Consider the following 14096-nt stretch of genomic DNA (forward strand, 5'->3'; position numbering starts at 1 on the left):
TGTCTCTGGCAACAGTTGGCCTGTTTGGATGTTGGGGAGGAGTTTCATTTAATTCGGGGTTGGGAGGTGGCCACAGGCAGCGGTGCTCCGGGCTTGCTCCTGGCTCTGTGCTCAAGGACCACTCCTCTGGCTGGCCCAGAGCCCGCCTGGGACCATATGAGGATTGAACACAGATCACCCACATGCAATGCAAGCACGCTTACCTGCTGTATTGTCGCTTCAGCTCCAACACAGGTCTTGTTGGTGTCACCGTCACTGCCGCTGTCATCCCATTGCTCATCGATTTGCTCGAGCGGGCACCAGTAACGTCTCCATTATGAGACTTAGTTGTTACTGTTTTTGGCATATCGAATGTGCCACGGGGAGCTTGCCAGGCTCTGCCATGCAAGTGGGATACTCTCGGTAGTTTGCCGGGTTCTCCAAAAGGGATGGAGGAATCGAACCCGGGTTGGCTGCGTGCAAAGCAAATGCCCTACCTGCTCGGTTTTTGTTGTTGTTGAAAAAAGAATAATAAATTGAATCAATGTAAAATTCAATTTATTATTGAATAATAAAATTTCTATCCTCTTTCTTTTAAGGATTTATTTTTGTATAGGAAACTTTACCATGAAAAAAAAACCAGAATCATGCCACTTTTATTCCCTGAAGTATCTTACATGCTCAGTAACCATGCTAACTGAATGACAGGCTTGGAATTTCTTTTCCGTCCAATTCGCTCTTTGTAAATGCGTTTGCTGCTTGTTTTTGCTTATTGTCAACACAGAGCAAGTTGCTAGTTAGCATCTTGTGAGGTAGTTTCTATATTTAAGACAATGATGTGTGGGGGTGGTAGTGAATTTTAATGGTTGTAGTTGCTCCAGCAATTATCCAGCATTAATTTCATTTCCTGACTTGTTCAAGATAACATTATATTAGGGGTAGGACAAAAGAAGTGGGCACATTTTTATCACGAATGTTACATAGTTAAGTATTTACATCTTAGGAAAATGGAACTCAAAAGAGCAGATGGTTCCTGGGGTATTTTTCTGCTATGTATTTTCTCTTAGGGATTATTTTCATCTATTTTATGTGATACGCCGCTAGGTAGTAAAACACATAAATGTCATGAAAATATTCATGCATAGCATTAACTTTTATGGGAAGAATTTCCTTGTGTCTATTATTCATACCATTATGGTTGCACACTTTTGAAATTTGAAAGCCATGTCTTTAAAGATAATCTCGGGGCTGGAGCTATAGTACAGTGGATAGGATGTTTGCCTTGCACGAGGCCAACCCAGGTTCGATCCCCAGCATCCCATATGGTCCCCTGAGCACTGCCAGGAGTCATTCCTGATTGCAAGAGCCAGGAGTAACCCCTGTGCATCGCCGGGTGTGATCCAAAAAACAAAATAACTAACTAAATAAAGATAATCTCATTAGGATTTGAGGCCCAAAGAGGTGAAGTGTTTTATCTAATACCCTCTGTGCAGACACTGGGCCACACTAGGGCCCATTTCTCTGCCACTCAGTGCCATGTCCCCTTCTTCTTCCTTCTGTAGAGATTATCTTCACTAAACACAGAGGTGTTTGGCACGTTCCAGAGCCAGGCAGTATCCTGTTCTTTTTAGGATGGTGGTGGTGGTGGCGGCGTGTGTGGGGGGGGAAGGGCGCGCGCACATGTGTGATATGCCAAGCATCAAACTCAAGAGCTTCACATGTGCAAGGCAAGTGCTCTAAATCCCATCCCAACTGTTCCCAAGCAGGACTTTTAGTTCAAGTTGGCAACTCTGTAAAGAATGTTACAGGGTGAAAGGTGAGTAGGTCAAATGACAGCATCATGAACGGACTTCACTACATATTTGACAAGGTTCTGTTATGTAGGTAGACACATATGTTGAAAGGGAAAGCATAATATTCAGCATTTTATTTAATCCTTGGGCTTCTAGATGTTTTTACTATTTATTGGGGTTAGAGGTGTGCCGTACCTGTGGTACTCAGGAGCCATTCATGTTCCGGAGTGATTCCTGGTAGTGCTCAGGGGACCGTGTGTGGTATCAGGAATTTGAACCTGGATCTGTTGCCTACAAGGGAAATACCTTAATCTCTGTAATATCTGTTTAGCGCTATTCCTGTTGTTGTTGTTGTTTTTTAAATTTATTTGGGGCCACACCTGGCAGTACTCAAGGCTGACTCTTGGCTCTGCACTCAGGGATCACTCCAGAGGAAGGGGGGTGTCCATGGACCATATGGGATGCCAAGGATTGAACTTGGTTAGCTGCATGCAAGGCAAGCGCCCTATCTGCTGTACTGTCACCACAGCCCCCCCTTTCCTTGTTTTGAAAGAGGTGGAAACTGAGGCGCAAAGAGGTTAACAAAAATAAAATATCACATAGCTACTAAATGGCAGAACTCACAATCCAACTTCCCCATACCCTTGATTATATGACAAAGTGCCTTAACCTTTGTGATTTATAACTCTCATCACTGAACTTCATTCACAATTTTTTAAATTATATGACATTTGCACATGTGGGGTCCCATCCTGTCCCGCAGGGAGGACCCCTCGTGGGGCTAAGGAGGGGACGTAACCGAATGAACAGACGCAGAGCCAGAAGGAGGAGGAGAGAGAGAGAGTTTATTCACAGCAGTTACAATACTTATACCTCTTGGTGGGAGGGGGCGGTATGCATGCTTGGACCCCCATAGGAACAATAGTAAAATGCAGATCAGGCATGGGCGTTGGGCAGATCAGGCATGGGCGTTAGTTAGTGAGAGAGGAATGGCGAACTGATAAGATCAGTGAGGTCAGCAGTGGTGACCTTGTTACAGGAATCCCAAGTAAGCCTCCACTTGACTGGAGGATAAGAGCCGGGCTTGTAAGATGGATCCCTACATGCACACAGCCTAAGAATAAGTGATTACAAAATAAAGTCATTATCTGTTACTGAGATGATTACATCAGTGTCAGTTCAGCTAGACTTTATATACAATTACTTTTAACACTATCCTAGGTACCACTATAAGGCTATTTTGTAGATGTGATTAACATATACAAATTCAGTTGATTTTAAAATTAACCTGAGGGGGGGCTGGAGTGATAGCATAGTGGGTAGGGCGTTTACCTTGCACGTGGCCGACCCGGGTTCAAATCCCAGCATCCCATATTGGTCCCCTGAGCACCGCCAGGAGTAATTCCTGAGTGCAGAGCCAGGAGTAACCCCTGTGCATCGCCAGGTGTGACCCAAAAACCAAAAAAATAATAATAATAAAATTAAATTAAATTAACCTGAGGGACTGGAGTGAAAATACAATGGGTATAATACAATGGGTCACTTGCCTTTGCAAGTAGCAGACTTGGGTTTGATCTGGCACCCCAAATAGCTCCCAGAACCCACCAAGAGTGGTCCTTGAGCACCAAGCAAGGAGTAAGCCCTGAGCACCGCCGGCTGTGGACCAAAAGCCAAGAAGAAAATTAAATTTAAAATAAATTTTGGGTGTGGCCCAAAAAGAAAAAAAATTAATTTAAAAAATAAAAATAAGGGGCTACAAAAACAGATGACTGGTTAAAGAAACTCTGCTACATCTATACAATGGAATACTATGTAGCTGTCAGAAAACATGAAGCCGTGAAATTTGCATATAAGTGGATCAACATGGAGAGTGTCATGTTGAGTGAAATGAGTCAGAATGAAAGAGACAGACATAGAAAGGTTGCACTCATATGTGGAATATAAAGTAGCTGAGAGATACAAGCTTGCAATGATGCAATTTCTGGCAGATATTTCTCTGGACTTAGTTACTAAAATACTACTAAAATACAGAAATCCAAAACCATGTGGCTGCTAGTGTGGCCGCTTGACCTCATATCTCTTCATTCTCAGCAATGGAAAACAAATTATCAAATGCTTCCTTTCAGCAGGTTCGACTTTAGGGGGGAGACACTCCAAATAATAATAATGAGTTTTTTTTGTTGAAATATTGAATGTAATCAAACTAAAGTGAAAGTAAAGTGAAATTTATCAGTTACACACGTGGGGTGGGGGGCTAGGAAGGTGGGAAGAGTGGGGGGAGGTATACTGTGATTCTTGGTGATGGAATATGTGCACTGGTGAAGGGATGGGTGTTCAAGCATTGTATAACTGGGACTTAACTGAAAGCTTTGTAACTTTCCACATGGTGATTCAATAAAAAGAATAAATTTTTAAAAATAAAATAAAATGTACTAAAAAATAAATTCTCAAAAATTTCCCTCAGTCACCCCCAAAAAAATAAATAAATAAAAATAAGGAACTGGAGCAATAGCACAGCGGGTAGGGCATTTGCCTTGCACACGACTGACCCGGGTTCAATTCCCAGCATCCCATATGGTCCCCTGAGCACCGCCAGGAGTCATTCCTGAGTGCAGAGCCAGGAGTAACCCCTGTGCATTGCCAGGTGTGACCCAAAAACCAAAAATAAATAAATTAATTAAATTAAAATAAATAAAAATAAATTAAAAAGCAACCTTATAGATCTTCTAATCAGCTGAGAAGTCCTTTTTGGCTTTTTTTTTTGGCTTTTTGGGTCACAGCCAGCAATGCTCAGAACTTACTCCTGGTTCTGTACTCAGGAATTACTCCTGGTGGTGCTTGAGGGACCATTTGGGGTGCCAGGGATCAACCAGTGTTCTGCTGCTTGCAAGGTAAACGACCTACCTGCTGTACTCTGGCCCCACTTGCAATTTGCTTTTTAGGAAAAAAATCAATTGTTTTGTTCTAATAATTTTGTGTTTGCATAGGATTAAGAGTTCTGGCCTCTCTCTGTGAGGATGTCTTTGCATTTAACAGAGTTGGGAAGTTACAACTTCAGATTTTATCGGGGAAAGGCCTATATCCTGAGAAATGCCTCAGCCTTTTTCTAAATAGTTGGGTATCTGGTTCCCCCTCTATTTACGAGTAGAACTCTCCTAATGATTTGGTTGGATTATTTTAGTTTAGTTTAGTTTTTTTATTTTAAAGTCTGAGCATTTTCAATCCCTCAAAATAACCAAATCATATCAAATATGAAATGTCTAGTAGCAAAACCAAATTTTGAACTTTCATTCAAATGGAAATCTAAACATTGACACCTTGCTTTTGAGAAATCTGTCTCCACTTAGCTGGGCCTCTGAAGCGAAGATTTAAAGAATCTAAATTCAGCATCCGGAGAGGATTACCATGAAGTACTGGCTTGCACGTGGTGGAACTGGGTTCAATCCCTGGCATCCCATATGGTCCCCCGAGCACTGCCTGAATACAGAGCTAGGAGTAACCCCTGAGCATCGCCTGGTGTAATCCAAAAAGAAAGAAAGAAAAAAAAGAACATCGAAACTTAAAATTTGGTCAAGAGGAGGGTGTACTGCATCTTACTGTCTACTGATTAATATTTTGAAGATACATTGTTAAAATAAAATGGGGCGGGGGGAGCGGTGGTAGTGCAAAGTTTTGCAGTTGGAACCCGGTTTGCTCCCCGCCTTGCAGGGGGCCTGGCGAGATCCCCCAGCGGGCAGGGGTAGCCCCTTGAACTCCCTCCCTCTCCTCGCCACGCCGCACACACAGAACCCCGGGAAACGAAGGGAACGGGCCAAGATTTCTGCAGTTTCTTCCTACTTTTGGAAAAAAAAATCTTTTTGCAAGACGATGTCTGTGGGGCCGGGCGCGAGTCTCGGTGCGGCCGCCCCAGGGTGCACCCCCGGCACCCCCAGGGGTCCCCCGAGCCCACCGGGAGCGAGTCCTGACCACAGAGCCTGGTGGGGCCCGAAAGCAACAACCGGGGACCGGGGCCACAGTCCAGCGGGTGGGACGTTTGCCCTGCACGCGGCCGACCGAAAGCCACCAGCAAAGGACGCCTGCGGCTGACGGCTAATTCCGGGGGCTGAAGCCCACCGGGAATGCAATGTGGGCAAGGGGCGCCCCCCACTCGGCGGCACCGCAGCGGGGCGCGTCTGTTCCTGCCACTCTCCCCGCTGCGTTGTTGCGCTCTAGAGGAGGGATCGGGGTGGGGAACCCCCCAAACCGTTGGCACACAGAAACGTGGTCCACGGGGATGGCCAAGGTGGGGGAGGGGGGCTTTCCGGCCCCCCGGGGCGCCGGGGCCGCGTCCCGAAAACAGCCGGCGCGCCGGGTTGTGGGGGGGCGCGATGGCGTCGGAGTCGGAAGCGCGCGGGCGGCCGGAACTCGAGGCGCGAAGGCCGGCGGGCCGCGGCCGGAAGCGGCGCCGATGACGCACACAGGGCGCGACGGACGCACAGGCCGCGCCGCGCTCGCACGACGACGCAGCGTGCGGGCCGCGCGAGGGAGCCCCGGGCCGTCACCGGCGCGACCAGCGTTCCGCCTCCTCGGCGCCCGCCGCGTCTGCACGTCGGGCCTCGGCCTCGCCCCCGCGCCGGGGCTGCTCGCGTCTGCCTGCCTGTCTGCCCGCCTGCGGGCCCGTCTCTCTGCCTCCCTCGCTCCCTCCCTCCAGCTCGACGGGCCGCCCCTGCAGCGGCCGCCCGGGTGGCCCCGCTCGCCGCTATTGAGGGGCGAAGCAAGATGGCGGCGGCTGCGGCGCTGTGAGGAAGACGGAAGCGGCGGCGGCGGCGGGGAGGAGGCGAGCGGCGGCCCGCAGCGCCCGGGCTCCCGCGGCGGCGCCCCCGGAGTCCCCCCGCGCGGACGGGGCCGGCGCCCCAGGGCCGGCGCCCCCTTGGGCCGGGCAGCGGCGCGGCCGGGCCGGGTCGCGGGCAGGAAAACATGGCGGCGGCGGCGGCCTGAGGAGGCGGCGGCGGCGGCGCGGGAAGCGGCTCGGCGGCGGCCATGGTGGCGGCGGCGGCGGGCGCGGGGCAGTGAGCGGCCACCCGGACGCGGCGGCGGCGGCGCGGGCAGCTGCGGGGCGCGGCGCGGGCGCCGGCGGCGCGGCCGAGCTCGCGGGGCGCGGACAATAGCGGGGGCCCCGGCGCGGGCCCGGCGCGGGCCATGCGGGCGGCCGCGTTGGTGCGGGCGGCGGCGCGGGCGGCGGCGCGGCGCCTCTGAGGCCGGGCGGCGCCCTCGGCGCGCGGGCCCCTCCCGCGGGCCGCCACCATGACCGACACCCGGCGGCGGGTGAAGGTGTACACGCTCAACGAGGACCGCCAGTGGGACGACCGGGGCACCGGCCATGTGTCGTCGGGCTACGTGGAGCGGCTGAAGGGCATGTCCCTGCTGGTCCGCGCCGAGAGCGACGGTGAGTGCGGGGGCCGCGCGCGCGCCACGCGCCCGTGACCTTGAGGCCGCGCGGCCGGGGGTCCCCCCGCCCCCACCCCCGGCACACTCGCCCCTTCCCGGGGAACGTTCGGGGCCGCTCTCGCCGGCGGGCTCCGGGGAGGGAGGGAGGGAGGGAGGGGGCGTGCGGGGGCGCTTCCGGCCCCTGCGCGGGCGCAGGCTCGGGGCGCGGGGGTCCCCGCCTCGCGCCCCCCGTTTGCGCGCCGGAGGGGACTGGCCCTCGCGCGCGCCTGGGGGACGTGGCTTGCCCCGCGACGGGAATCGGGCGAGCGAGTGTGGCGCGCGGGCTGGCTTGGCGTGGCTTTTTGTTTTTATTTTAATGACGATCACTTAGTAACCACTGGTCGAACCTGTCTTGGGGTTTGGGGGAGACTTGCCCCGTTCTGTTCGGCCAGGCTCGGGTTTTACGTTGGAAGGAGAGGGATCGGGAAGGTCCTCCTAGCTGCTTCGAGCCGAGTCTGCCTTCAAATCGATCCTCCACCGGCGCAAATAACCTTACTTTGTTTACTCAGGCTCGCCCTCCGGCGTTCTTCGTTCAGAGCACTTGGGAGCACTGACTCTGAGAGTCTGCGGGGTCCGACCATGTTGGGCGGGCTGCTGCCGGCCGGCAGGGGCTTGCACCAAGGTGCTTGGGGGGACCCCGGTGCGGAGAGGGAGCAAACCTGTATCTCCCGCCTGCAAAACCTGCTCTTGGTCCGCCGAGCTGTTCCTCCAGCTTCGCGGTGTTTTGAACCCCCTCTGTTGCTTTTTTTTTTTTTTTCTCGCATTTGTTCCTTTTGTACTCAGACACGAGGTTGATTTCAAAGACATGAGAGCAATTTTTAGCTTAGATATTTGCTTTATGGTTTCTCTCCAAGCCACACGGGGAGTTTTATTGTATTGACTACTATCTGGGGCTGTGTGTGCTTCCCCCCTTCCTAGCGGGAGGGTCATTCAGAACTTTTTATTAGGAGCAGAATGCAAAGCTCGTGGTTTTCCATAAGAATAGACATTAATCTATTCGAAAATAATTGACAATTGTCCACACATGGACTGTATTGTTTCTATTTAAGTATTCCCCCCCAAAAAAAAAAAAACCTGAAATTAAAGGGAGTGGCCATATAAATTGCTAAGTTAAGGTTCCTTGGAGTTTTATTCTATTTTTCCTTTTTTGTTTTTGTTTGTTTGGGGGCCACATCCTGCAATGCTCAAGGATTATCCTTGGTTTTGCACTCGGGGATTACTCCTGGCAGTGGTCAGAGGGACCAGGGTGTCAGGGATCCATGCTGGGGTGGCCTCCTGCAAGGCAAGTGCCCTACCTGCTGTATCTCTCCAGCCTCTTTTCTATTTTCTTTAAATGCATATTTGGTGCTTGAGAGATAGTCCAATAGGTATTGCATTCAGTCCCCTTCCTGAGCACAGCCAGGAGTCAGCCCTGAGTACAGCCAGGTGTGTCCCAGAAACCAAATAAATTCTTGGTTCTAAGCGCGGCAAATACTAATTTTTCTCTGAGAATGTTAACTTGTTCAAGCTGTGCTTCACCTGTTGAGGTGAATTGGGATTCCGATTTTGGCCTCTTGTTTCTGGTTTGGAGCACTTTCTACTGTAGTAGACATTTTCTTTCTGGGGAGATCACTCCTGGTGGACTCAGGGACCATACAGGATGCCAGCCATCCGACCTGGGTCACCTGCGTACAAGAAAGCACCTTACCCACTGTACTATTGCTCTAACCCCAACCCCGCTGGCTATAGGCGTAAAGCCTGCAGCAACCTATCTAAATGGGCGTTTGAACTTTCAGTGACTCGTTTATAATGATGCTTCACACTAGCAACACGATAATTAAAAAATTAAAATAAACTTATTAAATAATTTATAAAACTCATTTTTAAGTGGGGTTGGAACCATAGTATAGCGGGGTAGGGTGGTTGCCTTGCAAATGGCTGACTCACGTTCAATCCCAGGCTTCCCATTTGGTTCCCTGAGCACCACCGGGAGTAATTCTTGAGCCCTGAGCCAGGAATAACCCTGAGCATTGCCAGGTGTGGCCCAGAAACAAACAAAAAGTTTTATTTTAAAGTTATAAATAATGGGTAGGGCACTTGCCTTGCACGCCTCTGACCCTGGTTCAGTCTTGGCACCACCTATGAACAAGCCCTGCCAGTGTGGTCTGTGAGCACAGCGGCATCTCGCCCCCACCCCCAAAATCTTTCACGTTTATAAAGTGACAGGATAAAATCACAACAATCAGGGCAAAGGGATGAGTAAAGCCTTTGTCTTTTGCTTGAGGTCCTAGCACCACAGAACAAAACATAAACATGTAATCCACACCTGTCCCCCACTCCCTGGTTTGAAAAAAAACGGGCACCAATTCCCATGGAACATTTTATAATTACTGAGACTTAGGTTTTTGGAAATCTAAATAAATTTTTATCAGAAGTAGATTAGTGAGTAACGTTTACTTCAACCATTAGCCAAGATTTGTTACAAAATCATGTCTTTGTAACAAAGTTACACAAAATAATATTTAGGAACCTACAATGCTAGAATGATGGGGGTCACAACCTCCGATGCACAGGGGTCACTTCTGGCTCTGCACTCAGAAATTACTCCTGGTGGTGCTCAGGGGACCATATTGGATGCTGGGAATCGAACCTGGATCGGCCGCGTGCAAGGCAAACGCTCTGCCTGCTGTGCTATCATTCCAGCCCCTAGAATGATTTTCTTAAGCAGTATAAATACCTGTGTTGATCAATTAACCTTTTGTTTATAGTGTGTTTCTGGATCATTTTTATTGCTATTTTTTCAACTCTACAACAAATGATACAGTAATTTTGGTGGGGTCAAAGTTCATGGTGTGTTTCTGACTTTATACTCAGCTCTTGGAGGACTTTGATACCATATGTGGTGCTGTTGATTTGACCCTGGGTCAGCCATATGAGTCAAGTGTCCTACCTTCTGTACTATTTCTGTGGATCCTTATATTTTAAGTGTTAAATTTATGCGCTACATATTAAGGTAGGCAAAATTTAATACTCAAGGTAACCCTTTTGAAGATTTTTCCTCCTTTAACTATGTCTTTGTGTGTTGATTATTATTGGGGTAGTTTAATTTTCCTGCACCCAGACAGGTTTTAATGTAACATCTTCCCATTTTGAAACATTTTCATGAATTCAGTATATGAATGCCATTTGTTACATTGGGAATCAGACTGGATTCAGACTGAGGCACTAGTTTTGAGTTCTCTAAATCTTTTTAAATGATACCTGGTACTATCAAAGAGCTCACCCCTCTGAAGGGTGTTTAGATTTGAAGGGAATGTGCAGGAAAACTCTTGCATTTTCTTTTATAGAACGAACAAAGATGTCATGACGTAAGAGAGAGAGCATTTTTAATGGCCTGATTATACATCTGGTATTTGTTTTCTTGCTATTGAGGTGGGACAGTTTTTACCGCTGGTTGTCTTGGTGATGTGCTTAGTGACATTTTCTAAGTGTACGGACCTACTTTTGTTGGTATCTTTGAGGTCTTTTTTTTTCTGCATGTATAGGCATTTCATTTACAGGTACACATTTAGCATAGTATGCCACATTTTTAATTTGCACTGTATTGGTGGTGACATAGAGTAGCATTTCTCAAGTCTTTTCCTCAGAATATCTTTATGCTCTTAAATTTGAGAATCTTCAAAGCTTTGTTTTGGATTATTTGGATTTGTGGGCTGCTTTATGTTTTTGGCATCTTACAATTTTTTTGACTAAGAAAGTTTTCTAGTGTCGTAGAATGTGTTCAGTCATAGAACACTTGTTTTGCATATTTGAAGCCTTGGATTTCCTGGATACTGCAAACACAAACAAAATTAAGCCATTCTGAGCTTTTTAAAAAAAAAAAGAATTTAGGGGCTGGAGCAATAGTAATGGTTTGGTTTGCCATTGGAGCAATAGTAAGGTTTGCCGTGCTGTGGCTGGCCAGATTCGATCCCCAGCATCCCATACTTTTCCCCTGAGCCATCCCCAGGAGTGGCACCGGGCATAACTGGGTATGGCCCAAAGACCAAGAAGAAGTAAAATAAAGCCAGAATGTAATGGATCGGAGAACTAGTACAAGGGTTAAGATGTTTCTCTTGTATGCCTGACCCCTGTTTGGTCACCTGCACTATCCAGTAATTCCCTGGAACGCAGTGAAGAGTAACCCCCTGAACACTGCTGCGTGTGGCCCAAAAGTATGATCCCCACTGTTGTAGTTTAACAGAAGCTATAAGCAAACTTAGAAAGGGTCGTGTTTGTGTATAATAAGCCTCAAATGGAGGCTTTTCCAGTTGATTGGAGGAGTGCTCCGCTCTTAAATTGACCCAGTAACCTTAGACAGGGGTAGGAAACCTAACGGATAAAATATGACTAAAACTAGAAAAACATCCTTTGCCTAATAAAAAGATTTAACTGTGTTTCAGCCTTACAGGTCTGTTAGGGAGTATGGTATTTGAGGACCAAACAGACTTGGTCAGCTTGATTATCAGTGACCCTCCAAAAAAGCTGCACTGATTTTCTGTCCCGGAAATAGTAAATGAGGATTGTTCTAGCGTAAGTTTATTGGTTTTGTTGAGGAGTGAGGGGCTGCAGGAATGGAGTCATTCCTGGCTTTGTTGTTGGGCATTAGATGGGAGTGCAATTGGGGTTGCTCCTGGCGCTGTGCTCAGCAGTCACTCCCAGAGGGAATCAGGGACCATATTGAGTACCAGAGCAAAACCTAGATCAGCCATGTGCAAGGCAAGTGCCCTACCTATTGTACTATCACTCCAGCCCTAACGTCACTAAGAGTTTTTTAATCAGATGCATACGGGACTGGTGCTAAAATTACAGATTGGACCCTTGATGGATTGTTTTGTGTGGAGATGAGGGTTGTCCTACCCAGTGATGCTTGGATTACTCTTGGGAGCCACAGCACAGCGGGTAGGGCATTTGCCTTGCACGCAGCCAACCTGGGTTCGATTCCTCTGTCCCTCTTGGAGAGCCCAGCAAGCTACTGAGAGTATCCTGCCCGCACGGCAGAGCCTGGCAAGCTCCCCATGGCGTATTCGATATGCCAAAAACAGTAACAAGTCTCACAATGGAGATGTTACTGATGCCCACTCGAGCAAAATCAATGAGTAACTGAACGACAGTGACAGTGATATTCAGGGAACCATAATGGGATGCCGATGATATAACCCAGGTCTGCCTCATAGAAAGCAAGTGCCTTATTTATTGTACTACACTGTCCACTGTACTATTTAGCCAGCCCCTAGATATGTTTCTTGAAAGCATAGTTTGGGGGCCAGAGCGATAGTACAGCAGGTAGGACGTTTTCCTTGCATGCAGCTGACCCAGGTTCAATCCCCAGCATCCCAAATAGCCCCCCCCCCCCCCCCCCCGCCACTGCCTGGAATAATTTCTGAGTGCAGAGCTAGGAGTAACCCCTGAGTGACCCTTCTGGGTGTTTCCCAAAAACCCAAAGTGGGGGGAGCGGGCATAATTTGAAGTGAGAGTTAAGAGCTTCAGCACCCCTGTACCATGTTTTGTTTTTCCCCTCAAACACTTTCCTAGCCTTATTTAAGCACTGGTTTATGGAGTTGTTCATAATTCAGTTGTTTTGGACGTTGAGTGTTTTGACACCACTTCCATCACCATTGTAACCAGCTTCCCCCTGCCCCTTAGCAGGCACAGAATAATTTTATATTGCTTGTTGCAACAGAATGGTAAATGGAATTGTCCCCCAAAAGTTCAGGGTTTTTTTTGTTTTGTTTTTGTTTTTAAGCGAAAATTGTTATGTCTCACAATGATGTTATTAAAGTCGTTGGGGATTTACTGGGCCTTTACTGCTTGAGCCTTTTTTGTTACTGTTTTCACTTACTGAGCTTCGTGGGCTTTTGTGCTTTTTGTTTTGTTTTGTTTTGCTTTGGGGGGCCACACCAGGCAATGCACAGGGGTTTCTCCTGGCTCTGCGCTCAGGAATTACTCCTGGCAGTGCTCAGGGGACCATATGGGATGCTGGGAATCAAAGCCCGTCACATGCAAGGCAAATACCCTACCCGCTGTGCTATCGCTCCAGCCCCTTTTGTGCTGTTTTTCACTGTAACTTGTTCCTACTGTGTGTTCCTACTGGGCTGCGGTATTGTGGAGCCTGGAGGTATCTCTCGCACAGCTGCAGAAGTGGGATGATTCTTTCAGCCTGAAGACTGGAGAACCGGGGACTTCCGTTGGTTTGGCATAATCAACCTGGAGTCTGTGTTGCGTTCCTCTTCAGTCGCTCTTTGCCATTATTCTCCTAGTAACTGCTAGCCTAACTTCTAACTGTACAGTCCTTTTGACACTCTTTGAACTTGATGTGCTCTTTTTTGTTTCAAGCTCTTTGGAGGAGGGGAGGGCCGGGCCGTACCAGCAGTGGTGCTCAGGGCTTATGCCTGGCTCTCTGCACTCCGGGGGCACTCCTGGCCAACCCTGGGGACCTGGGGTGTTAAGGTTTGAACACAGATCTGCATTCACATGTTTGGTTAGCATTGCTATGATAGACCAAATGTATGCACATTTACATTTTACACTTGGGGGAGGGGAAGTTTGGGCCATACCCACCAGTGCTCAGGGATCATTTCTGCCAGGCTTGGGAATCAAATCCTGTCAATGCCTGCAAGGCAAGCAAATTACCTGTCCTGCTATCGCCCGGACCCCTGAACATTTACATTTTAGTAGTAGTCACATACCATAGAATTTATCCATGCAGGGCTCTGCAGCCATCACCACGGGCTAATTCCAGAGCATTTTGTCCTCTCCAGAAGAAAAGATGTGCCCACTAGTGCCCATTCAGGCCCCTTCTTCCAAACCTAAGTAATGCCTGATTCTCTAAATTCGCAC

The 14096-nt window shown here is 48.6% G+C and overlaps 1 protein-coding gene across 2 annotated transcripts in view; it reads left to right on the top strand.

Annotated features, from left to right (window-relative positions):
• Window positions 1–6969: 6969 nt before the first annotated feature.
• Window positions 6970–14096, top strand: part of PPP4R3A (protein phosphatase 4 regulatory subunit 3A) — a 39043-nt gene continuing 31916 nt past the window's right edge. For both annotated transcript variants that reach the window (XM_055131491.1, XM_055131492.1), the window contains exon 1: window positions 6970–7197. In XM_055131491.1, coding sequence (XP_054987466.1) covers window positions 7056–7197 — 142 coding nt within the window. In that variant the 5' untranslated portion in view covers window positions 6970–7055. The remainder of the gene's footprint in view (window positions 7198–14096) is intronic.

Source organism: Sorex araneus, chromosome 3 (genome assembly GCF_027595985.1).
Source record: "Sorex araneus isolate mSorAra2 chromosome 3, mSorAra2.pri, whole genome shotgun sequence".
NCBI classification, from domain to species: Eukaryota; Metazoa; Chordata; class Mammalia; order Eulipotyphla; family Soricidae; genus Sorex; species Sorex araneus.